The sequence below is a fragment of the Dermacentor variabilis genome, chromosome 7, assembly GCF_050947875.1.
Source record: "Dermacentor variabilis isolate Ectoservices chromosome 7, ASM5094787v1, whole genome shotgun sequence".
Taxonomy (NCBI): Eukaryota; Metazoa; Arthropoda; class Arachnida; order Ixodida; family Ixodidae; genus Dermacentor; species Dermacentor variabilis.
Genome location: NC_134574.1, coordinates 159,918,697 through 159,945,981, shown reverse-complemented (window position 1 = coordinate 159,945,981; position 27,285 = coordinate 159,918,697). Strand labels below are relative to the sequence as shown.

The 27,285-nt window shown below is 47.5% G+C and overlaps 1 protein-coding gene and 1 non-coding gene across 2 annotated transcripts in view; both read left to right on the top strand.

Moving 5' to 3' along the window:
* The window catches only part of LOC142588921 (uncharacterized), a 68,118-nt gene extending 44,781 nt beyond the window's left edge, over window positions 1–23,337 (top strand). Inside the window, exons 2-7 of the mRNA XM_075700731.1 lie at window positions 12,324–12,557; window positions 14,635–14,911; window positions 17,115–17,385; window positions 18,659–19,041; window positions 20,037–20,267; window positions 21,044–23,337. Of these exons, the coding sequence (XP_075556846.1) occupies window positions 12,324–12,557; window positions 14,635–14,911; window positions 17,115–17,385; window positions 18,659–19,041; window positions 20,037–20,267; window positions 21,044–21,542 (1,895 nt within the window). The 3' untranslated portion in view covers window positions 21,543–23,337. The remainder of the gene's footprint in view (window positions 1–12,323; window positions 12,558–14,634; window positions 14,912–17,114; window positions 17,386–18,658; window positions 19,042–20,036; window positions 20,268–21,043) is intronic.
* Window positions 6,802–6,924, top strand: LOC142589141 (U6atac minor spliceosomal RNA). Its single transcript, XR_012829835.1, has one exon. It is a non-coding gene; the product is annotated as a U6atac minor spliceosomal RNA (small nuclear RNA).
* Window positions 23,338–27,285: the final 3,948 nt, after the last annotated feature.

Genomic DNA, 27,285 nt, shown 5'->3' with positions numbered 1-27,285 from the left:
AAGTTGTTCATTGGTTCTTTAGTTATGACGCAATACCTCTGCGGGATTAAAAAAAAGAGAGAGAGAGAAATTTATTTACAGAAAGGCAGAGAGGTCGGCCTGAGCTATAACTTGCTCTGGCCTGCTACTCTACTCTGGGGAAAAGGGACGGGGAGGGAAAGGGCTGATGAATGATGATGGTATAAGGAAGAGATGCGTATATACAAATTCACAGAGTTGTGGTATCTCTAAAGGCGTGCGTCCAGCCCAGTGGCTTGGAGAAAAGCTACAGCGGCTCTTGTTACCAGGGCTGCGCTGGTTGCATTAGGCCAAGGACCTAAAAGAAACTCGTCCGATAGCGGTCTCTCATGGATGTTTGCTATGGAAGAGACAAGTTGCTGTCGTTCTTGCGCGTACGCGGGACACACGCAAAATATATGTTCAAGTGTTTCTGGCACCTCACAGCATTCACATCCGGTGCACCATGCTCGTGTGGTTTCTATTGAACTTGTGAGGCATACGAAATCTCATTTCTTGGTCCCATTTGTGTAAATGCTTGTGTCGTCGATCTGGTTGGGCCCAGTGTTCCAACGTAGAGTTGCGGTTTACGCGACGAAGTAGGTCGTTTGTGTCTGTTCGTGAGAACGGAATGCGTACTTCACAAGCATTATCTAAAGCAGTTTTTGCTTCAGCGTCTGCCTGTTCGTTCCCTATCACGCCACAGTGTGATGGTATCCACTGAAAGGTGACATTGTGGCCATTTCTTGTTGCGTGGTCGAGATACTCTGTAATTTCTATAGCCATAGAATAATACCTAGAAAAATAAATAACCGACGATTGCGATACTCCCTAATGCGAAATTTGAGCGCAGCTTTATGCGTGTTTTCATTTCGCGATACATTGGCTGGCGCAGGCAACGGTCGTATACCGATCCGCGAGGAAACACAGCGATGCCGACTGCTTGTCACGCGCTCCAGTCGAGACAACTGTGTCAGAAGAAGAGGATTTCCCGTTCTTTGGCATTGTTGACGCGTTACAAATCGCTCAACAACAACGAGACGACCCGGAATTGCTTCCACTTATACAGCGCCTGGAGGGACTCGACGTTCAACTCACGCGTATTTTCTCTAGAGGGCTATCTTCGTTCTGCCTGCGAGGAAGTGTCCTCTACAAGAGAAACTTCGAGAACAGCGAGACAAAGTTTTTACTTGTCGTGCCCACAGCTATGCGAGAAGAAATTTTGCATGCATGTCACGATGAACCGGCATCTGGACACATGAGCGTGAGCCGTACATTCGCCAGGATTCGTATGAAATACTACTGGCCTAAGTTATTAGCATCAGTGCAGCACTACGTCAAGACTTGTCGCGAGTGTCAAAGGCGCAAGACTCCATCCGTAAAACCGGTAGGCCTCCTCCAGCCAATAAAGCCACCAAAAGCCCCATTCCAACGAGTCGGTATGGACCTCCTTGGACCCTTCTCGACATCATCTTTAGCCAAAAGAGGATAGTTGTGGCCACGGACTATCTGACCCGTTATGTAGAAACTGATTCCCTGTACAGTGCAACGGCTGTTGAAATTGCAAAATTCTTTGTCAACAATATCGTGCTCAGGCATGGAGCTCCCACAGTTCTTATTACCGATTGTGGAACAGCCTTTACTGCGGACCTAATGAAATGCTTGTTGCAAATGACGCATACTGTTCATAGGAGAACTACGGCGTACCACCCTCAGACAAACGGTTTAACTGAACGCCTCGACAGAACACTGGCTGGCATGCTTTCTATGTATGTCGATGTTGAACATAGGCGGTGGGACGAAATTTTGCCGTACATCACCTCCGCATATAATACGGCCGTTCAAGAAACAACACGAGTCGCCCCGTTTGAACTTGTATTCGGCCGAGCAGTAACCACAACTTTGGATGCTATGTTGCCGTTAGATGAAGAAAACAATAACTCATCTGACCTAGATGATTTCGTGCAAAGAGCCGAGGAGGCATGACAGATGGCAAGGTACCGAATACGCCGCCAACAACGCATCGACTCCAGCCGGTATACAACCAGCAACGTAGTGAAGCTCATTATCAGCCCGGTGACAAGGTGCGGGTATGGACCCCAGTGCGGCGCCGTGGACTGTCGGAAAAGCTTTTCTGACGACACAGCGGCCCTAACGAAATTCTTCGTCGTATAAACGACGTCACTAACGAAGTGAAATCCGCTGGACACGAGAGCCCAAGACGGCGCAACTACACGGAAGTTGCGCATGTTGTCCGCATGAAAGCCTACCACGAGAGGTCATGAAAAAAAGAAAGTGAGAACCTACAGGAACCCCTATACTACCTCTCACGCATCAGTCCGATGCGGTAAGGAGGGGGATAATGCCGCGACAACGAGGTCACATTCAAGTTGCGCGCCCTTCGTATTGGACACTGTGCACGCCGTACCGCGGTGTCGTTCAGCAACAACAGGCAGCGATCTTCGTGGCACGAGTAGCCGGTTGGACCTGGCTCGCATGCGCCACGCGCACGAGGGATCACGCGAGAAGATAGAAGAGGAAGGTTCGACGCCAGTTTGAGAACGCGTCTGCCGGGGATTGTTCACGGCCGCAGTGACTTTTAGTTGTGGACACAGGTTCGCCCTTAATAAATATCGTTGCTTTGTTAACCTGTATTTCTCAACATCGTTACAATATAGATGCCATATATACGACATGCCATCTCGTTGTGGCAAAGAATTGTGGCCGCCGTGGAGCAATTTTCTCGCTATCTTAGTCCAATCAGAAATGCCGTTGCCAAACCCCTGCTTCCTCCAAGCTCTGCCCCCAAGCAGGATTTATCTCCTACCAAAAGTACATAACGAAAGTAATCCGGGCCGATCCATTGTCTCGGGAATTGGAACTATGGCAGAAAACACTACCGAGTTACGTAGATGGCCCGATTAGACGATTTACACCTTCATTCGCTTCTTACATTAAACACACCGCTCACTTCCTATCCGAAATAATTGACCTTTTTGTCCCCATAGGCAATCTCATAGGGACTCTAGACGTTGTATCCCTGTATACAAATATACCACATGTGCACGCGAATGGCATTTGCTCAGGTGTACATGGTTTTTTTTTTTCAGAGTTTTTTAAGACTGCCCGCTCAAACCAATGTTTTGCAAAGGGTTTATAGGCGACGTATTCCTAATCTGGACCCACGTTGAGGAAGAAGAGTTGTTGAAGTCCATTTCTCAGTTCAGTGCAGTCCATCCAATGATCGAATTCTGCCACAGATATTAGGCTTCCGCAGTCACCTTTCTGTATGTTTATGCAAGTGCGCACAACAAAAAGCTTGTCACATCAGGTTATAAAAAACCAACCGATAAGCGCCAATACTTACATTTTCATAGTAGCCAAGTAAAGCATTGTAAAACAGCAATTCCGCGTGGCCAAGCTCTTCGTTTCAAGTGCGTACGCACTAAAAAAGAGGACTTTGCATCGAACTGTGAACTCCGTAGCGACTTACTACGCCAGCGTTATCCTGCCTGTCTTATCAGCGACGCGACTCAAAAAGCTGACAACCTTGATCGTCATGCGCTCCATCAACAGCAAACCCCAGATTCACACACTAACCTTATCCTCGGGTATTCAGCATCAACTCCTAACATAAATCGTATCCTCCGGGAACATCATAATACACTCTTACAGAGCGAGGAAATGCTCCAAATTATTCCTGAACCTCCGCGGGTGATATACAAAGGGGTCACCAACCTCAGAAGTGTCACGTCCTCCTAAATTACCTCGGCTAACTTCAATGGCTGCGCACCATGCGGAAAACTTCGGTGCAAACTCTGACCCATGACGAGTACCACTACTGTTGCCAAGAGCACTAAAACTGGATTTTAATTCAAAATTCCAAAGGATTACAACTGCGACACTTGTAAAGTTGGATATCTCCTCAAGTGCACAATTTTTCGCGCACAATACGTCGGAAAAAGCGGAAGGCCATTTCAGGCTGCCGTTTAACAATCACCAATCCCACAGAAGATCTATGTCGCAGATCCCCCTCTCCAAAAATGTGAGCTCTCTAGGCCACCCTTTCGAAAAATTTAAGGCCGCTATTTTGAAGTCAGGATTTTAATTCCGCTCAATATATAGACAGAGAAGCTCGCGAGTCATTTCTAATACACAAGTTCAGCACACTTTCTAGGGGAATTGATGAAAGCATAGATGACGTGTATGCCCAATTACCAAGAGACGTGTTTCCAAGACTGTCTACATGTTCGGCGCACGATTGAATATTATCCCGGTCTGTTACTAACGGCTATATATGCTATATGATATATAGCACGTTTATGAAGCTATATGTACATTTCTACATCGTTTATTAGAGATTCTTCTCGCAGTTCTGTTATGTGACTGGAAGTGCAGAACCCAGAGCTTTAAGACCCATTCAAATCGGAGTCCTAAGGAATAAAAGTTCAAGGAGCAATTAGTTATCGGTGTTCGTCACAAGATGCACACAATGCAAGGTTGTGAGTTCGACACCCATCAAAGGTCGCGGGCTCGAGTGTCTTAATTAAGTCTACCTTAATTAACTGTGTCTTAATTAACTTCTCTTTAATTAAGACCAAAGTTCGTGGGTTCGACTCCTACCAAATATCGAGGGTTCGTAGCCTTTTTCGACCATGGCTTAGTCACGCCATGGTCCAAAAACGCCAACGCTGGATTTCTCGCCTCGTGAGTCACATAATGCTTTCGCATTAAAAAAATAACATGCATTTTGTGAGCACACTGAGAATCCTGTGAAGGCGTTGCTTTATCATGGTCACAGAGCCCACGCAACATGCAGCCAATATAGGCCCCTGACATGCTGCTACCCGCCGTGGTTGCTCAGTGGCTATGGTGTTGGGCTGCTGAGCACGAGGTCGCGGGATCGAATCCCGGCCACGGCGGCCGCATTTCGATGGGGGCGAAATGCGCAAACACCCGTGTGCTTAGATTTAGGCGCACGTTAAAGAACACCAGGTGGTCAAAATTTCCGGAGTCCTCCACTACGGCGTGCCTCATAATCAGAAAGTGGTTTTGGCACGTAAAACCCCAAATATTAATATGACATGCTGCTTTTGAATAATAAAGTGGATTCTAGAAAGCTGTTTTCGGAGCAACTTCGCTATCTTCGAAGTCGCTAAAATGTCCGCAACTGTTCCGTCACGTTGCTAAAGAAAATTGGCGGACTCGAAATGAAAAAAAATTGTCGCTAAACAAACGAGAAAGTGACTAAACCTAGCGATAAAATATATAAGACGGCAACACTGTCTGTGGTGCATGTTGTAGGCAAGTGCGATGCCGTTGTGTTGCTGTTGTTCCCTTGTGAAATGCCACAATCATCTCGCATAGTGATCACGTGATTCTGTACCACTTGGTTTAGGCTCTTACCGGCGGCAAGCTGTCTTTTCGTCCAGTTTCAATCTAAAGACCACACAACGATAACGAGCTTTACTGAGCACGTTTTCAATGGCTTGTTTGATTCCTACTAAACTTCAAACGTGATTCTGTGTGAGAGTAACTATTTGTCTTATCAGTGGTGATGCCGCAAGCGTTATCCGATGTTACGGTTTCCCGCATCCCGTTTCCCATTCCCGGAAGCGGAAGCTGTATGCCGAGGCTCTTGCGCATGCGCAAGAGCCTCACCTCAGTCTTTGGCTTGTCTTTCTTGTCACAGGTATAACTTGAAAGTGAGTGGCGTTTTAGTGAACCTTGTGATGCATGCATTCGGCTGTCAGTGCTCGAGCCTCCAAACCAGCGGCTAGAATGAAGGAATGAATGAATTAATTAAAATAATGATGCATAAATATATGAAATACAATTCGCAATGGCAGAAAATTTAAAGTTATCAGCTTTAGGTGTTTCAATATAAACTTTCACATCCCTTAAAGGAAGAAAGCAGGTCAGCAAACACACTCATAAGTCGACTCACTCAGACCTCCGTGACTCAGGCTCAACCGTGAGTACTGGTCACCTGTGAGTGCTTCAGGGGGGCTGGTGAGCCCTAGTGGGGTGAGTCTTAGTGAGTTGAAGGCAGTTTGTGTAAATGGCAGTCCCAGTGAATCGGGGCTTGCGTGAGTCTGCGCGAGTTCAACTAAGCCCGAATCACATGACTAGAATCGTTTTTGAGCCCATGAGACATACATGCAATGCTGAGTTCGAATGATCCCGAGCGAATTTTACTTCGGATTCGTGCTTCCAGAGAAGATAAACAGCTTTCTTTAAAAAAGTTATAATCAACGGCTGTCATTGTAGCTGAATTGACATGGTATCATAACCGTTATACGGAAGTTGTGGGTTCGTCTCCCATCGGCCAGCAAGTTGCATTTTCTTCCACTTCAGTTTTCATTTTCCGTTTCTGAGAATGTGAAGGTTATCGCCAATTCAATACGCAGATATTTATTTATTTATTTATTTATTTATTTATTTATTTATTTATTGCGCGAAACAAAAAAGCTGCAACAAGCTACCTTGGCCGAGGCCATAAATAAAATAACTTAAAGCGTACTTGAAATGCCATATCAATACACGCAGAGTCAAACGCTGATAATTCACGCGGATGGGCCTCTCTTTAGCGCACGTTTATTTGTATCCTGGAATTAAACTTTTAGGAAACAGAAATTTCAATAAACAGATCGATGCAAGAAACCTACGGTAATCAGATAATTATCAGAAACACTGCGTAGTTTATGTAACTTATCCTCAATTTAGCCGCAACGAACAGGCAGTCGAATTTGTGGCGGCCGCAATACGGCGGCTATATATGGCCGCGCGCGACGCTCCTCCGACGTGTTGTATAAAAGGAGAGACGGTTAGCACTCCCCTTGATAAGGACGGAATGGCCTCTGGGCCTCAACACACATACGGTTAAGGCACAGCCGCCTACTTCGCGGCACTTAACCACATTTTTTTTTTTTTGCAACTTCTGCCGAAATGCATGCGCTCATTGGCCAACTGCTCTGCACATAATGCCGGCTCCCTCGGAGTCAGGAAGAAGACAAGAATAGGGCGTGACGTCAGACACCTAGCCTCGACAAGGCAACTTCGTCTGAGGCCGCCCCGCATTTCCTTGGAGGCCCTTGAGCGCATTCACTCTTGGGAAATGGGCTCTGAATGGTTTCTGGATATTCCAAGGCATTGTGTTGCGCGCGGTAGCACTTAGTGACGCCGCCATCTATCCGCGCGCTCGGTGGCTAGAAATTACCGCTTACCTGTACCGTAGTGAGGGCTTATTTCCCACGAGCCCTTGATTCACGTTTTGTACGTTTAGGCTTCAAAACTGTACTTAACGCTTCCCCTAAGTCTTTTATTTTCTCCATACACTCTCTACTATTAAGTTAGCGTGGCTGTGTTGCCGCTAATTATGAACGAACGGAGAATTACGAGCCAGAACCGCAGCTAATTTTGGCAATGGTAATATTGCAAACATGGCATCGGTAGCCATGCTTTGATGGCGCCCAAACTTGGATTTAGACTTGCTCCCATGAAAAAAGAAAAGAAAGAAAGAAAGAAACGAAAAGACCTACTGCATGCGCGGATAGCGTGCACGCTTTGATGACACAATGTGCATTTCGGGCATTTCATCGATAATTCAAATCGTCCGACAGGAACCGAAAGCTTCCCAAGAAAACAGGAGTCTGTAAATCTTACTAACTGCAGAAAATTTTGGCCGCCCGTTTCAAGCTCCCTGTTAAGATGCAAGCGAAACGTAAAAATGCCATCACTATATATACGTAGTATATATAGTGATGGCATAGTGAATAGTATACGTACTAAAGTTGTCGCAAGGAGAAAAAAAAAAGGCAGACGAGTGAGCTTTTGAAAGCAGGTTTTAATTTGGACTCTCAAAATGTTTACACAAAAATTACGCGAATGAAACAAAAAAGAATAATAAAATAGCGTCTACTGCAGCGTTTTCCAATTCCACAACAAAGACTAGCTGATGCCGAAATTACGCGATTAGGTAGCGCGCAATTTTGTGAATTGGATGCTTGCAAAGCTCACGAGTTAGAATATGAAATTAAAGTGTAGGGCCACAAATTAAATTGCTGATTTTATCCTATTTACATATTCTGTAATAGCTACCCGTTGAAAAGTTGTATTAATTTGTTTTGCGCTGTTACAAAGGTAAACGCTTCTATATTTCTTAAACATCTGACAGCCTAATTAAGAAGTATATGTTTTCCAAAGTGTCACCAGAATGTTAGTGTTTTATGTTAAATGCAACATATATTGTTCAAACAACGGTTGCTTTACGAGAGCATTTACGTGTGTATCAAGCGTGTTTCAACGAGTCTATTGACTCGAGGTTAAGCTTGGACGTGAAGTTTCGTAATGACCGGTTGCACAGCTCTTGACCAGGTGCCGTAATCGTCATTTTCTTTAGTAACACACAAGTGGCAGCTAGCTTGTATACCGTTAACTTTTGGCGTAGCCATGGGTAGGGCTATCGCTGGTTCCCGTGTAACTTCCCGTGTAACTGGTTCCCGTGTCGAGTTGCCTCGACGCCTGCAACTTGTCAAGACACTACCACTGTGGTACGACCGACATAGCAGAACGCCTGTGGCATCGCTTACTTAAAATGCAAGCGTTGCCGCAAATGCGCTTTTGTATCGCTCAGCTTTTGTGCGTGTGTGCGCGCGTACGTTTCATTTCTCATTTTGAGTCATGCGATGCAGTCTCTGCGCTCATGTGACATACCATGGCGGCAAGCCGCTACAGGTCCTGTCAAAGGCTGTCACCTATGGCTGCCACTGCCCTTGACGGTGGCGTTGGCCTCGAGGCACCCAATCTCCGCAATGAAGATTAGTAAGAGGCGATTGGAAGATTGTTGGAAGGAGGGAAACGGCAAAAAACGGAGACGTACAAAGACAAAGTTCACCATATATAGGGGGTCAGACAATTTGGTAATGGGAATTCATCGGGTTTTTTTTTTCTTCTTTTTTCCCCTTTTTTAACCTGAAGACAAAGTTCACAATAGGGGGTCAGAAAATTTGGTTATGGGAATTCATCGGGGTTTTTTTTTTTTTCCTTTTTAACCTAGGTAGGTCATAAGGCAGTATAATAGCAAGAGCTTGGTGGCGCAACCCACCGCTCCGTTCCAAAGGGGACGCTCATAACATCCATCCATCTATTCATCCATGTGAGCGAGAAGGCCCAGACGTAATTGTCTTATTCCTATATCCGAGGTCATTGTCAGCCGCGCAAACACTTTTCCGCTGTTTACATTGTGCAGTGAAAACTCGTGTCCGTTGGACCGCTGCACACAAGTAAAGGAGGACACTCGCATTGGCAGTCATTTGTTTTTTTCATTAGTCTCCGACAGGTATCTCTACAAGCTGCACTCTCTATCGCGGAAAATTAAAACAAAGTTTGCGGCGAAACTATGTAAGCAAAGTGACTGAAACAGCCATCAATTGTGCTCGTTAGTTATTCCATTGGAAGGGCATTGAATGCGTGTGCATACAAGATAGGACGGATAATGATCTTCGACTACAGTTGACAGACATAAATCAGCCTGATAATAATCCGCGCCCTTTGTCTCCTCGTCAAGAGACGGGTACCAGTTGACTGTCTTTGTGGTTCCCTCCATGGGAGCGCGCAGGTCTGCATGCAACACAATGGAAGTAAAAGAAAGTGCCGAACAAACGTTGCCGCATGGGTATGCGCTGTCCTTGGGTTACGCCCACGTAAGCGTGCCGAACACCGACGGCTGATCGCCTCTCTCGATTCAAGAGGCATAAAGACGACCCGGTCTTCTTGAACATTACACAAAACTGACACGCTTCGCTGCTCCTTGTGTGCAGTACGAAACTACCGAGTAAGAATCGCGTTTCTGCACATCTTTTTTTTTTCTTCTAGACGATGCATGCCTTCCCTGGCGAGTATCACCACTTTCTCGTAACGGATATGTCCATTTCTAACCCTTTTCTCGCCACTTTCGTGGGCCGAACCCGAAGATAGCGCAGTCTAAATATAAGTGTAACTGAGGCTACTGCATAGGTAACGTGCCACAATATATGGACCCTTGGGGTTGCTGGGCATGTCCCACTTGGGTATGTAGTCCTATGGTTACTGAGTATGTGCGACTGGGGTAATTGAGTATGTGGTGACTATAATGATGATGACGATGATGAAATCAAATAAAATCGGTTTATTCAAACATACTGAGATGCTTAGGGGCACGGACAAAAAGCCATGAAAAGATGATGACGACAGTGATGGCGTTGATGCTTATGATGACGACGATGATTGTGATGATGATAACTGATGAATAACACTTGGAAAGCGATTCGACTTCAAATAGTTGATGTCGATCAAATGCTGACACTCCAGTGCGGCTCTGACGACTAATTAAGTGGCTCGTGCACCCAATTCTGCCCGTAGGCTCGCCCAGGAAGACATTGTCTTTTATCGACTTTTCTATAAAGTTCACTCTCTCTCTCTTTCATCGACTTCAGCTAGACGTTGAAACCCCTCCCAACTTTTACTACACTCTTGAAACCTACATTTACTTTCCCTGTTCAACCCATTTATCAGTGCAAACTCGAATGGCAGCCGCAAAATATAATAAGCCTTCGCCTTGTCACTGGACGACATTGTACCTAAACAGTTAATCTCTTCAGCCGCTCATCACGACGCTTGAGCAGGTTAACCTGGATTCGTAAATTCATGCGTAGTTTTTTTGCAACGACTTATGTAACACTGATGAGCCGTCTCATGCTTGGAAAACGTAGCCCCGCACAGGTAGTGTTCATCTTGCAGGAATGTGGATATCTTGCACATCGATGCATACGTTGCACACATCGCTGAATATAGCATGAAAGCAAGTTTGGACATTCTCATTCTCCCAACAGTGAACAAACAGTTTACAAACAGTTCAAAGTCTAAATGAAGTAACTTTATTTCGATAAAAGAATTCAGGTAATTAGAGGTTAGCCTAAACCCGACCGTAAGCGGAACAAATAACGAGGCAGTAAATAGTAGTGCTGTCTAATAAGAGTAATGATTTTGGCGCTAGAATTTAAACAGAATAAATTCAGCAGAGGGGGCACATATAACATGGTTATTTAGTTTTCAGACGGAGACGCCGTGGTCACACGTTACTATAATACAAGAACTCTCGCATATCTTGCGAACGCGAGCGCATTCCCGTATCTGTTCAAGTGGCTCTCCTCTAGCTCGCTGTGCACTTGTACTACTGGCAATACATACCTGCCAACTCACCCGAATTTTTCTCATAAAATTTGCGAATTCGGGCCACTTTTACGATATTAAGAATCTCGCGTCGAGATTTACGAAAAAAAAAAAAATATCAATGCTGTATGCGAAAATGTATCGCGCCTCCGTCTCCGCGCACGCGAACCTTCCGTTGCAAGAAAGTTTCCTTTTTTTTTTTTTGATGGTGAACTTATGCTCGAAGGACACTTGTTTCGAGCAAGCTTATACAAAAAAGTTGTTGAAGCAGGTGAAATTGGCAACGGCGAAGTCGCTAAAGAAAGCCCATGTGATCTAGAAACAGTTTGTTGCTAGTTGCTATTAAGTATTACCAGTTTGTTGCTGGTTGGTGTGGGGCGTCTAAACTTAAAGCATCGTTACTCAAGTCCGTACGTAACCCTGAAAGGCATGCGCTAAGGGCAAGTTCAGGGAAGTTAAGAAAACATTGCGCGCTTTCGTTCCACTTTCCGCTTTTTGTTCCACTTTCGTCCCTAATCTCGCCTCCCGCGGAATGTCACGAATTGTAACATTCGCAAGCTGGCAGGTATGATTATGTCGCAGTCGAGAGTAACTCTGCGATGGACAATTGTTTCGAGCTTGTCTACAGCATACCGCAAATATTTTTTTAGAAACGAAATAAAAGAATAAAAAAAGAAACAGCTGTCAAGGCGGGAAGGCGAAGCAGCGTGTTGCTACAGCCCGTGTCCGTAATGACAGCGTTCACCCCGTCCATTTCATTATTTCATTGTTTGTGCAATGCATTCTTTACTTGCCAATATAAAAAAAAAATGAATTTATGAAACGCTTTCCTTTTGCAGCTGTCGTAGGCACACTGTGCTCAAATATGCAGCCAGCTTTTCTCCTAAGTTTCGAGTTATAGAGCACGGTTATTAGACATGCTCTTAAGACCTCGCGTGATATGCAGTGCGCGATTTAGTGACATTTAAGAAATAAAAGCATGCCACGATTTCTTTTTTGTTTTAACAAGGCGTCCTGGTGTCGTCGTATATAACACCGTTTCACCAGACGTGGCCGAAACGAGACGGGCATCGGTCACTGCGGGTTCCTGACTGTTCGTCGTCTGTTTGTCGCAGCCCCGGCCATGCTTGTGCTGCAGACGCGTCCCAGCCGTCTGCTGGGCGGCGGCTTCTCCCGAGTGCTCCGCAACTCCATCACCATCAAGATGGTGCTGGGCATCGTGCTGTTCTTTGCCGGCATGAGCAGCCTGTACGTAAACCACCGGCTGGGACTGTCCCTCGCCGGCGTCGGCCTCGTGCTGGTCTTCGTGCCCGCCGAATTCCTCTTCGGCCTATGCATCGACTTCAAAGGTGACCGCTACTGTATGCATGCAAGCACGTAGAACTTACGTAGTGGAGGAACGAATCTGTAGTGCACAATAACGTGCGTTGCCTTTTGGCGTGAGGCAGCGCGCACATCCCCGGTTTCAAATGTCAATCGAAGAATAGCCACTGACGCAACCTGCGTCAGAGTGCTGACCTTCTGCCTTTAAAAGTAACGATAAATAATCGTAATATAAAAGTTGCCTTGCGTATACAACACTCGAATAAACAACAACTTCATAGCTCGTTTTTTTATGCAGCAATTAATAATTACGTACTGTTTCTCGTGCCCCGCTTAGCCGGCTCCATTTACGAGGTTAGATAGCATAATTTGTATGGCTGGGGGCGGTGAAACTACGGTAAACTGGTCATACAATCAAGACTTTCTTCCCTGTTATAACTTCATTTTGTTTCGCGTAGTAGATTACACCATGAGAAGTATGAATCAACTGTAGCTAGCAATAAGTGGTATTTATTATCTACCAGTGAAGTACTATTCAGACTCCGTAGTTAACAGCTATAAAAAAGAATTCACTCGCCATCCCGCCCGCGCAAATGTGGATGTCCAGCGAAGCAGTTGAATACCACCAATACAACTGCTAAGCAGTGCTTTATTGCTTTAGAGTAATGGTAGTATTGGTAATTTTGACTGCACGCCGCCGCTGGTGGTATTGCCGTGGTATTTACCTTTGCCGCTCCCCGTTTCAAGCTCCTCCTCGGAAGTCCTAACTATGCGTCGCCTACACGTAGCGGTGCTGCAACAACAAAATCAGTTGCTAGGCTGGTTCTTTTATATACGAAAGGCTAGTGACGTCACTCCCACGTCGCAAGCTGCCATCGCCGCGGCAGCTTGCGCAACGGTAATATTTACCAGGAAATGTATGCCGGGAGCGGTACGTGCTTCGCATAGTTATCAGGAGCGCTTTTTAATCAATTACGTGTTCGGTAGCTTGTTTTGTACCTGTTCTTTATTGAAACGCATGCTGTTCTGTATGTTGTAATCGTGCTCCCAGAGAATGTATGCACTTTTGGCTTTATTTTGCTGAGTGCTTCAAGCCTGCTTCACCTCCGCCACGGGTCGTCCCGGTATTGCGCAACCTCCGGGATCAGCCCACATTTTTGCCCGCGGACATGGACATGAAAAATACTGACCAACGAGAGGCTAACAGCTTCACTGTAAAAGTCTTTGCAGATTTATGCCAATCTCAACAACTGATGCACCAAAGACAGGAAGCTACACAAGCGAATTCCGCACCTTAATTCTTCATAAGTACTAGGGGCCTGCTTGCTGGTTCTGGCCATACGCCTTGGGGCTTCCACGCAGGCTGCGTTGTTGTAAGACACCGTCACATTTCCCCTAAAAACAAAGCTTTTCTTTGCGAACGAGTGCTGCGGTCTGGCTGTTCTCTTGCCGAGTAGGCCAACCAATCACAGCGGAGCACTAGCGCCGCTGGGTTTCTTAGACTTCTACTAGATGGCGCTTGCCTCCACCCGATAGTGGCAGCGGCGGCCCCACCGGTCGTGCGGGGGAAAGAAAAAGAACCAGAAAGCTCGCCTTCACGCATCCGCGGCAGCACGGTAATGATGAAGTAAACGCTTCTTGCGGATAGAATGGATTCGAATGGCGCTACTTACGTATGCTCATGCCGCCTCTGAAATCATGATGCGTTCAAGGCGTTCGTAGTACTCGCTAGTAGTCGGCAACTCCGCTTAACAAGAGACCCGGTATAATTTGTGTGCGCCCGCCCACGCGCGCGCGCGCGCGCGTTTGTGTGTGTGTGTGTTTGTGTGCGTGCGTGCGTGCGTGCGTGTGTGCGTGCCATGCGTGTACTTGTATTTCGACTCTTTATGCACTCACACAAAGCTTCGCTGTATATAGATTCCAACTCGTTGGATCTGCCGCATTTCTTTCCTGTCCTATTCGCGCTTCATTTTGCTTGGCGTCCCATTGCATCATAATAAAAATACAGCTTGCAACAATGGCGATGCGGAGTAAGTGGTGATTAGAGGTGTGTAAAGCAACCACGAGAAACGCATACAGTTCGTGACCGGTCCCTCCACGCAGGTCACAAGGAGAACGGCAGGTGTTCGCGGTCCGGCAGCACCAAGTCCGACTACCGACCCACGGAAGTGGTGGTCGAGGACAACGGCGGCAACGGCACCGTGGTCTCCGTTGTTTCCGGCGACGAGGCTTCCACATTTCCGCCGGAAGTGGTCCGGGAAGAGGCCGGAAGCGGGGACGCCGGCTCGTCGCACAACGACGGGAGCTCCTCCGGCGGCGACAGCAGACGGACGTCCTCACCTCGGTGCACGTGTCCAGTAAAGAACTCGCCGCCGGATGTGTACGTGCTGCTCCCTCATCGTTTCACCCGCCCACTCTGCCTCCGCGTAGATCTTGACCCACGTGAGACAGCAAATCGTAAATGAAATTTCCATACGCGAAAGCGAGAGAAAGCAGGAACTTAATGAGAGCAGCATTCCGGGTAAGTTGGTCATCCATTACTCAAGTGTTATTGCGCAACAAAAAAGGACACGGACGTAAGAGTGGCCTGGTGTGTCTTCTTCTCTTACGTCCGTGTCTTTTTTGTTGCGCAATAATAGTTGAGAAATCGGGAACATAGAGGGGCTCGATATTTTAGCAAGAAATAGGGATGTTCGAATTTGAGGTGTGCAAGGGTTCCGGGTGACCCGAAAGCCAGACACGGCCCACGGGCTGCGCTAGGGCAGCCCAACGTCGTGTGGACTGGGCCAGGGCTGGGTCACTATTTTTCTGTCGGGCAGGCCGGGCCACGTACGGAGCCTAGCACATGGGTGATGAGGCGTAACGGTCCTTGAGGGTGACATGCAGAATTTGTTCGAAGAATTTGAAATATTTGCGTGAAGCTCCAGTCATAGGACAATTTGATTTTCTTGCGTGAGAACTTATGATGTGTGTGTGTGTTTTGCTAATATCGTAGGCGTTGTATTTTAATGCGAAAGCATTACATGCCCCATTGAGCGCAATTCCATCGTAGTCGGCGTGAATGGAAGAGGGCACCAAAAATGGGCGACGGCGCGAGGAGAAAAACCCTTCAAGAAATGCTCGGTATGACGCCAAATTCCTCAGGGAGGTTCCTGTAAACAAAGTAACTTAATGACTTTGAAAAGAAAATTTGGCACATTTCGGTCTGGGTGGGAGTCGAACCCGGGCCTCCGGGTCGCGAGACAAGTGCGCTTGCCCGACGCCACGGCGCGCCTCCGCAGTTGTGGCTGACTAAAGGTGCGTCTATGTGCGTGCGTCATCGCACACGTCACGTCGCAGCCATCTGGCTGACTAAACACGTGGCCTAGTACGGCACGGCCAATGGGGAGGAGGTGGCGCCGCGTCATGAGTGTATAAAATGAGCGCGTTCACGACGTTCCGAGGTCTACAAACGGTATACAATGCTTTCGCATCTCCAGACGTAAGTAGTCATAAGTGTTTCTGCAGAATTTTTAAACTAGCTTTTAATTCAACATGGTAAATAAAATGTCATGCGTGTGAAAAAAAAAAGAATATTTTGCCACCGTAACAGCCCCGACAGTGGTGTGCTCGGCTGGGCTCGGGCTCCTTGTTTGTTGACGTCGGGCTCGGCGGGTTGTGAAACCAACATGTCAATGAACGAACGAATGTAACCTCTCGATTTTGTCTCTCTTGTGTACACTCTTGTCCACCATTTGAGGAGCGCTTTGCCAAATATAGCAAAAAAGAAGAACGCTAGCAAATTTAATTAATTGTTTTATTTAAGTGTATAAATATTTGCGCATAGCAGTACTGGCAAACTAAGCTGTCGGCTGAGTCGGTACAGAAATTAAACCACAAATGTTTACGGGACATGGGATTTGCGAAAAGGCTGAACTCCTGCGAAAACTAGCATCTAACGGTAGTATAGCCTTTGTGACCTACACAGTGAGCTATTTACGAGCACCATGCCCTAACAAAGAAGAAATTCTCGTTTGTGGTGGTATTTATGTGCCGTAAACTCCTGTGACCAGATGTACACGCCCATAAGTAGGAAAGAACACACCACGAAAACGAAACGAATACAAGAAAGACGACAGGAGGAATTTGCGTCATTTGGCCTTGTTACTTGTCTCGTTTGATGCTTTATTTTTTCCTCTTTTTTTTTTCGAGTCAGTACGGAGGTTTAGAAGTAGCGCCTCCAAGTGGCTCGAAAACCCAAACTTCTTCCCATGCACCTTTTCGGTTCATTAGCTTTACGTTCTCTTGCACACTTCGCCAAAAGAGTCAACATCTCCCTAGTGTCACATGTAGATCAGGGAAAAAAACGATGTGACTTTACGTTCGGGGCATATGGCCTCTCTGTTCCGACATGGGACTAGCCAACGGCTGGGTAGGGACCTGTAGGCCCCCGCTTAGATCCTCAGGAGCCCAATAAAGTCTTTTACTACTACTACTACTACTTTACGTTCGGTAGCTTTGGGCGAACAAGCTATGTACAACATTTTTTTTTACGCGTGGCTGGTGCATTCTCTGCAAGCTGCCTTCTCGTTGTCGCGCCCCAGGGCCGTGCAGCTGCACCGGACACGGAGCGACGTCCTCAGGGCGGGGCCCGGCTCGGCGGTGGACCTCAGGAGCGAGGTCGAGGCCTCGCAGACACTGGCCGCAGACGGCGGTCCGCAGGACGTGGCCGCCAAGGCGGAGGCGACGCCGTCTCCGACTTGCAAGTTCCACCGCACGCGGTCGGCCGTGCTTCGCGCCGAGGACCTGCCCAAGTACGCACCGCCACAGGTCAGATGGCGCTGCGGGCATTTTCCTTTAACGGAGGAAGCGGGCGTATTGCGTTGACGCTTGCTGCTCCTCGCCGCTGAGTGAATGAAAAAAAAGCGCCATTGAAGAGTGTCCAAGAATCCCCTTTTATTTATTCCTTTATCTTACTCGGTTTGGCAGGTTTCTTTTTGTTGTCGTTGTAGTCCCTTTTGATTGAAACAGAAATCATAACGTCCGCGTCTTACTGTCAAATCACGCTCCCTGTTTCCTACTCTTCTTCGTTTCATTTATTGAGTTTTAAAAGTCTGTTCAATTAAATAATTTTTGCTTGCGCCATAGTTTGATCGTCGTCATCGTAATCTTCATGGTCCACCAGCACCACGCGTACATGCAAAATGATTTGATCAATTTTTTTTTTTTGTTCTCAATGCTATGAAGAACGTAGTACCGGAGCGCTTCAGGTTAATTTCGAAAAACCTAGAGTTTGCTAACGCGCGCGGAAATCTCAGTCGCGGGGCACTTTAGCGTTTGACCCCCATCGGGAAGTCGTCGCCACCTTCTCGGTAAAAACCGAACACCAGCTACTTGGCGCACAGGTGCATGACGCCTGAGCCGCCGAGTCACGGCTTCACGGTCCGGTTCGAAGTTAGCTGCCATATCGTCACATCTGTAACATGGCGGCTGGCACTGAAGGTGGAGGCGAAATGAGGATGAAGCCTTTGTGTATCTATATACAGAGGCCTGCGTCCTTCTCTTAAAATCACGCGCACGCACGCACGCACGCACGCACGCACGCACGCACGCACGCACGCACGCACGCACGCAGGTTTTTCTGCGCTTACTGTTGCTCTTGCTTGCTCAAATTTCCGAACAAGATTGTATTCTAGGATCCGGATCCTTCAATACCACACTTCGCCATATTACTTGCCTGCATTGTAATAAAAAAACCTAAATTTTCCTGCGTCCATTGCAGCGAGTGATGTTTAAAACATGACGGATATGTTCCTTCCGCCTTCCGCATTGCGGAAAAGCATAGTCTTCGAGATTGGTTTTCATTAATCACTAAGTTGGGGGAGGAGGGGGTGCGAGGAAAGCTTAGACGAAGGCAAATAGGCACTGCTTTTTTTTTTTTTACCGACAAAAAGGCAAGTGACAGTTCCAAGTGTTATATTGAACAATCCAGACCATAACATGCGATCTTTCTGCAAAATTTTAGCAAGAACACAGCAGCAGCACGCGTGGGAAAAAATGTTTTGTAAAGGAACAGCGCAGGTCTGTAGTGCCTGCATGTGGCAGCGAGACAAAAGTGGGATATGTCCTTCGGCTGTGTGCTCCACAGGTGGTTCGCTTCAACGTCGGCGCCGACGACCCCGCTGCTGCCGCCGCCACCAGCGGCGCCACCGCCTCGAGAACCCTGTCCGGCGGAGGACGGGCCAGGGGTGCGGGCCCGTCGCCCAGCGCGAGGGCCGCTCTCGTCCGAGGCGTGAGCTTCGAACAGACCACGTTCCACCGGAGCAAGTCCGCCGTCATGCACCGAGGCAGCCTGTCGGGAGACGAGGCGACGACCGCCGCGCCGGTGTCGTCCTCGTCGGCCAAGTGTTCGCCGACCAGGTCTCCGAGGGGTCAGGGTGCCAACGCCTCGCCCTTCAAGGAACGCCCACTGGCCCCCGCGGTGGCCAGGGTTCAGCAGCTGCAGCAGATACCCGCGGCGCGAAGTCAGAGGTCGGACTGCGTTTGACCTTTATGCGCCTTTGTTGATTTTACGAACGTTTAAGCGATACTTCGTTACTCCTCATTGACAGTTGACCGTCGTACTTTTTGAAAGAGCGCAGGGCGACGTCTTAATTGGACCATGTGCACGTGACGTTTCAGGGAAAAATGACAAAAAATAATATGCCATGAACGGCAGGCTACATGTCGCGTTTTTTACGTCATTTGAATGACATCGAAGTGAATGACATCTTTAGTACGCGTTACCAAGTGCTGTGATCCCAAGATGTGGACCATCTGTTTCTGTGATAACGTAATTTATGCACGCAATGACGTAGATGTGTTATACGTGTTGACACACATGGGCACAAATGAAGTGGTTCACTTCTGAGCAATGATCCCCTCTTATAGGGACCATCTAAGTGGCAATAAATTCCTTACAACTACAATATCCTCTCGACCACGTCACAAGAAAAGCTACCCACATGGGGCATTAGGCAGACACCATGCGTACTAAAATAATCTACGGGCTTTCATCGCATATCTCAGCTGTAATTGATCGCAGGATACAAATTAGGGGCTCCCTTTAACAGGATACGATACTGAACATATGAAATTAAGTGCTTTGGTAAGGTGGTTTAAAGGAATCATTGCATGGGCATGCTGCTCTCGTGGATATGTGTTCCGAGGTTTACCGTGAGCAGCATACGCCTCCTAATTTCTTTAATATCACACGTTGCAGTGAGACCTTTGACTAGTTAAAGTAGTCTAGTCCGTTGAATTTGCGGTTCTAAATAGAACAGCTTAACCAGTTAGTTCATGTTTCGTAGAAGATCTGAACTGCACTGAGCCCCATTACGATGCACGTAAGCTTCCGAGAAGCTTCGAAAAGTACTTTTGCCTCCACATGTGCACGACCGCTGACGGGCGAATGTTACACCGTGTATCTTGTGCATACGTCTCGCTCGCTCGGTTCATTCTTTAGCCTGACCGACCCGTGCTTGCAGCTCCAAGAGTGCCGCCGCAGCGGGAAGCGACCCTCGAGCGACCACGATGGCAGTGCAGCTGTACGAGCCGCCCTTTGCGAGGCCGCCAATCTCGGATCTCAGCAACGAGAATTACACGCGATTCCACCGCATTAGAGCTGTGCAACAGCAGCAGCAGGCAGCCGCCGTCAGTGCTCCAGGGGTCCCGGCCCGCAGGAAAGAGGCAACAACGTCGCAGAACCTACTCCTGAGGTAACTTGTGCTCTCTGTCTCTTTATTTCCTTGTTACCTTACTACTTCCACCCCGTACACCTGTATAGGGTAGCTAACCGTAATTTTTGCTCTGGATGCAAGCGCCTTACCTTTCTCCTTTCTTTCGCCTCTCTCTATATTGCTCTTGATTGAGGCAAGGTGCGAACGATTATCGTGCGAGAAAGTTATCGTTTTCATCGCCTACTTTTTCTAAAATTTATTTGTACTTGTTCATTTGCAACTGAGTACGATAGTGTGCGCGGTTTTATCTAAAAATAGAATGCCAGTGGACGGCTTCTGAATGGCAGGGCATGGCTCGCGGCACCGTGCAGTTGCAAACATACTTTGGAAATTCGTGCGAAATGTTTTAAGCTTTGAAAGAAGAAGAACGTAAAAATACCCTATTTTTCTATTTATTAGGTTACTTAGCGAATAATACGACGCTTGCCTACGAGTTCGGGTACTCAGTACGGTTGCGTGCAGAGCGTACGCAACGATGCGGGAGATGTAAATAACCACTACAGGTACAGCGCGAGGAAAACAGGATGGACAGATGTAGACACGCATGCAGCACTGCGTGCTTCTATATAAGCTGTGCGTCCATGTCTTCTTCGCGCTGTACCTATAGCCATGAACCACCAACGAGCCTAAGCGAATCACGATTTCATGCATTCAGACCATCGCAAGGTCACCCAATGTCTTCGCAAGTTTTGGCGCGCCAAGGTCAGGAAAACTCGTGCCGTTACCACGTCAGCATTATTTGTCATTACACGCAGGACAAGGTCGATGACTACTTCCCGATCCTCGACAAACCTCACTCAGCCGCAGCAGCAGGAGGGCGCGAAGACGAGTGGCAAGCCGAACAGGGACAAGAACGCGTCCGCTAGCCAAGACGCCAAAGGAGCCGCTTCACCGACCGACGCCGGTCAAAGACTCGCGGCGGAAGCGACGCCAAAGCTCCGAAGGACGTCGTCGGGGCCGTCCAGGAGACCGGCCCGGACAGCGAAGGAGCCGGTGCCGTGGACGTCGCTGGCTGTTCAGACAGCCGCCGGCGTGATCGCGCTCCTGTGCAAGCCACAGGAGGGCGAATCCGTGAGCCTGCTGCCGCCAAAGCCGCTGCAGGCCAAGCTGGGCGCACCGCCGGTCCGGGAGACCAGGGTTCCGTGCCTCGTCAAAGTGAGCGTCAGCGACGAGGACTCGAGCGCGGACCGCGAGGACAGTGCATCGTCCGGACAACGGGACTCCTCTTCTAGTCTTGCTCAACCTTCTTCGTAGTTGGGGTTCTGTCGTAGAAAAATACGAAAGGAGGTGGGGTGGCCGAGCAGATGCCGCTCAAATAGAATTGCTGGAGCTGCACGCGGGTGCGCCGTGCACGGAACGCAGTCTCCGTCGGGTTGCCGATACGGATGTCACCACCTGGGTGCCCTCGCTGATGCAGGGCGCCAGAGTCTACGCCCGGACACCCGCTAGAGCCACGTCGAGACTGCAGTCTGTACGTGCGAGAGCTGAGCTGTAAGCGAGTGACATCATTAACGTGCGCCTGCAGTAGCTTGGATCACTGTCTAGGGACCGCCTTGGCGGTAAACCGTGGATGGGCAGAGGTTACTACTTTCAGTGCGACATACGGTGTTGAAATGGATACACGAAAGAACCGCTAATCCGCTACATCGCTAAGAGATAGAGAGAGAGAGATCAAGAGAGTGTTTGTGAAGAGGAAAAGGCGCTATTCTCCGCGACAATTTTTAGGGAGCCTGGCTCAGCACCTCATCGCTAAGTGACAGCGTAATATCCAGAGAGAGAGAGAGAGAGAGAGATGCAATAAGGGTAAGGCAGGGTTGTAACCAGACTGAGTCCGTTTGACTACACTGCTCTGGGGAAAGGGGGATGTGGATAAAAAAATGAGAAGGAGCGTAAAAATTTCACAGCAAGCACGCACAAAGATAAATGCTGAAGCGTTCATACGGGCTTCCTGTTAAGCGGGATAGTTACATACGGACTGCACTGTATCCAACAAGCTGAAAGTACTGCCAGTGACCCAATGTGGTGTATGCGGCTCTATGCAGGGATGTCAAGGTAGGGAAGGGAACGTTGTGAAAAATGTGTTCCCTCCGGAAAAGCCCATCTCCGTACACGCGCACGAGCAATAACGACCACTACGGTTTATTTCGTTAGGAACGAATGCCCGGAGATGTGGTAAGAGACGTTTAAGGATTTCGAATGAGTGTCCGGTGGAAAGCTCCGGGAATGACAGCAGTGCGATCTATGATAGCAGCTAGTCTCTACCTTTACCGATCTTCGGCTTCGCCAGTCGACTTAGAAGGTGCATTCTCTTTCTTGTTTCGGACTTCTGAGTCGCCGATTGCGCATTCTTGCACATAATTTTAGCAAGAAAAGAAACATCGAGCAAAGTGTGGCGCGGTTTACTCTCCAAGGTCTTGTCCTGGGGAGGTATTGCGTAAGAGTCCACCTAGTGGACACGCCCCTTTCGTCAACTGCTGAAGTGCTGATTGGCTGTGGCGCCTGTCTGCTGTGCACGTGCCGCCCACCCCAACCAATGAGCACTTCAGAAGCTGAAGAAATGGGCATGTCCACTAGTGGACTCTTACAGAATGCCTCCCCTGTAAAGACCGTTGGAAATCGTGTCAAGATAAATTATTATTTGCCAGCTTTATGCACCGATGTTTGTTTCTTATTGATCTATAGTATTTCTTTTCAAGCCTATATGTACCGTATTGCTGGCTATTTTCTTGTTACTTTATGCTACCTGTATCGGAGCCTTCAGAATGAAGCTAACCAAGTGGCTGTTAGAAAGTTCAATTGCCCATCTTTTATTTATTATATCTCCTAAGGGCTGCCATGAGTTCAGTTTACACCATGCGCGCTATGTTACAATAAAAGCCGCAAGAAACACTGTATTTGTTTATTTATAACAAAAACTTATACCAGATGTAGGGCATTATAATTGAGAGTTAATTATTCGCCCTAGAAATAAGAATATGACAAAAAGAAAACACTAGTGCAAAGGCGAAATGCAAATAAAGAAAGAGAAAATATGAAAGTGAAATGACAACAGAAACCACCTGGTGGCCAAAATTAGCAACAACGAGAAAGGGAAAAATAATAAATAACCAGCGACAAAAGCAGGAATCTCCTTGGTGCAACATGAATAAATCGGTGCCCGTTCTTGCCACATTCAGGATTCTCCTTTGAAGTGTTTGACAAACGTTATAAACGCGCGCACTGATAAGTTGCATTGTCTAACTGACGTCTAATGTCACCATCTTCTAAAAACGGAGCGTTCCGCCAGTGAGAAGAACACTCGAAATTCAACGCGATAATACACAGCTCTGAACTTCACTTTTTCGAAATACTCGTAGCGCAAATTCTACGGGCAGTCCCCTGTAACACCCCCAACGCTGATCACCGCAGTTCTCGCGTATATATTTCATACGTCAAAAATCATCTCGCTAGAGAAACGAGCAACAAACGAGGTTGGTTAAGCGAATAAATTCCGGCAGAAACCATCTCAGGGTGACTGTCGACGTTAATTCGATTAGCATTGAAGCAATGTAGCGACGCAGCGGGCTGCCACCGCCGAGACGCGTCATGCATGAGGCGCATGCTGCAGCCGGGCGCTCCGGTCTCGCGCTTTCCTCTGGACAAGCTGCGCCATCTAGCGGTGCCGCCGCGAAGTCCACGCGTGGCGTGTACAGAGAAAACATGGCAGCAAGGGTTCCAAGTGCATAGCGTGTCCTTCTACGTTTGAACCAACGTGCAATGAGGTGATATATTTCTATGCTGCAAAACTAATTTATTTCATTTATTTATTTGAAATAGTCTCAAGACCTGAAGGCGTTTCAAAGAGAAACGGTAAATAAAGAAAAAGAAAGCACAGACAAAAAATACATACTGAATTTAACAGAAAACAATGGTAGACAGCAGATTTGAAGTTGTTACAAACCGGGATGCGAGTGACGGAAGTATAGAAGACGGTTGCAGTCGATGCTTGTGGACGAGATTCCCCAAGCAAGTCCGTATGGCAATCAGACAATCCCATACGTTAAATCTGTGGTGCGGCCTATATTAAATGTAGTTAGAGAGAGACAAAAAAAAAGTCTCTTTCACAGAACACCGCTCGCCTCGTAGAATGCATTACGGCGCTTGTGGACGACTGGCGAAGAAAGGCGTGTTTTACAGGGTAATCAAGGATACTGAACGGTCGATTCCTGGCTGCGTCTGATGGGGGTACCTATGCCACAGTCCACTGCATCGCTTTACTGAACGGTAGCCCTGCAACGTTCGTATTTTTTTTCTGCCGGCTTATTGCACTTCGTGGGGCGCAAGAATCACGCAGTATGGGTCGCTGTGGTGATAATCCATTCGAGTGAGCATTCTGGGCCGTACAGCGACCCCGATCAGCCGACCATAAAGGCTCGTGTAAAGGTAAGATCGTGCTCCAAACGCACACAATCCCCAAGAAAAACACGCGTATCTCGATCCCGGTCCGTTAGCCGAGCGTGACCGAGCTCAAGAAAAAAACAAATAAACAAATAAAACGTATCACGCCTCTGCGGGCACCGGACTGCCCCTTAAACGGTGCTGTGGTTTTCCAGTGTTGCGGAATTTTTGAAAAGCTGCCATGGAAAGCAAATGAAGAGAGAAAAAGAAAGACCCTATCAAACTGGGAGCGAAAAACAACGCTGGAATGTTTGTGATATGCTTATGTTCAGGTTTAGGTTTTATTGAAGCTTTCTTTTTCTTTCTCTTTAAGAAAACGTCGCTTCACATACGTTATTACAGAGGCCCCAGAGACATGCTGTCTGGGTGACTTCCTGTTAACGTGCAAAGAACATACAAATGTAGGCAGCCAGAAACAGAGCAGCAAATTAGAAACCGGAAATGACAAACAACAATCAAATGCGATCAAATCAAAGTGCGCACCAGTAAGAGCGCTCATAAAGAAAGTTTCACACTCTAATTAGCGCTAATTTCAACCGGCGAAGAGAAGTAACACGTAAAAATTTTACAGCAGCAAAATAAGACAAAACACAACACTGAGCGTTAAATTTTCGTTTTATTCTCCCGCTTTTCTATTGCGTGTTTGTGCGAAATGCGAAACCACTGCACGTGGCAGCTACGCTGGTTCAGTATCTTTACCAAAAACGCGAGAGCATTGTCAAAATTTTCCGGCCTATACTTGGAGCAGTAATTGACCAGAGTAATTGACTTCTTCCTCCCAGAGTTATTTGCTTCTGTTGCCGTCATTTTATGTATTACGCATACCAGACGGCAAGCAGATTAAGACAGTGCAGCCAACAATGAACCTCCTCATACGCATACAAAAAAAAAAAAAGAAAGCGAAAAGGCGAGGGAAGCAAGACGAGTCTCTTTAGTGTGACTACAAGCCTTCCTACAGATATATTCAGCAGCGCTGCGTTTGTAATGTAAACTCTGCTTTGATTCACCAAACTCATAAACGTGCAATATCTGCGGTAGTGTCTGCGAGACCACGTTAACTTGCTAACACGACTGTCTTTTTTTTTTCTCGCGCATCCAATTGCGGCATCATAGCGACGAGGCGTCATTGTGTATCAGCAGTAACAAAGAAAGAAGCTCACAAGGCGAACGACGAAACTCATTCTGGGCTAAAAATAAAGCTGACCTTTTGTTTACTTCGAGCCGAACATGAATGCGCTCGTTGGCAACTTGGAACGCCCTGCAGAATGGGAGCAACGGCTGGGCAAAGCGCGAGCGCATTAACTTCACTGGCAAGGCTCGCGCAGCGACTTAAGTGGCTGAAAAGCGCCACGAGAGAGAAGGGTGAAAGAGCTGCTAACAACGGGGATAATAAGAGCGAGCTCTACTTTGGCCGGCTAAAACCGTTCAGCGAGGGAGCAAAGTATATGGAGCCGTTATCCTGGACCATGGCCGCTCGCGATGAAGTGGCCGTGTCTGAACCCTGTCACCTTGCGCCATATCGTAGAATTTCGCAATGTTCGCGTTTTGGGCCTATCAAAGAGGGCCGTAGTAGCCCTACGGGCCAGTCGGAGGTGAGACAACCGGTGGTGAATCCGACAACATGCAGATAGATAGATAGATAGATAGATAGATAGATAGATAGATAGATAGATAGATAGATAGATAGATAGATAGATAGATAGATAGATAGATAGATAGATAGATAGATAGATAGATAGATATGAAATAGAGGAAAAGCAGGGAGGCTAGCTAGGAAATAAAGAAACGGTTTTCTATTCCCCACTGGAGAGGGGTAGGGGGTGTGTGAGAGGACGTAGCAAGATAAGAAGGAAATAGAGGAAACGGAGCACACACACACAAAATCACTGCTGTTCACAGCACAATAGTAGCAACACTTTTCAGTGCTATAGGGTCACTCGTACAGGTTTGTTGTTCGTAAGAACTGCAACAGCGCATTCGTACAGCACTCTGCTGCGACGGCTTGTGAGATGGGTATTCTAAGATGACTAGCTCTGACAATGGTCTGTCAACATGGCGGAATCTTGATAATGTCCAGATTAGAACCCCCGGAACAGAATTCGAGAGCTGATCAAGCTTAGGAACAAGCCGCGATTTGCCGGTGCATAGACTCTCGGTCGTATCGTCCATCATCAGCTCAGATGGATCAATCTAATGCCAGTTACAGGCTTTGAAAGCGCATCCACAGTGAAGCTGAAGCCAGCTCTGCCTTCCGTGGAACTGCACGGTTTTGCAGAGGCAAAGTGTAAGGAAGCGCCACCGCCTTTCGGAAACGAATCGCAAGTTCGTCACGGCTGCGTGCTTGCGGAGAACGCGGACAGGCTGGGCAAGCAAAAAGATGTCTCCCCAGCACAAGTTATCTACGCTTGGTTCGCCAAAACAAACGCAACAGGGAACATGGTGTCGAAGAAAGAGGGCGAGAAAGAAACGCGATCGGGTAGTCGGCGTTAGAGTAAAACAAGTGAGGAGCGAGATCATTAAAAAAAAACCGGAGCAGGCACGTACGGCGCCAACAGCAAAT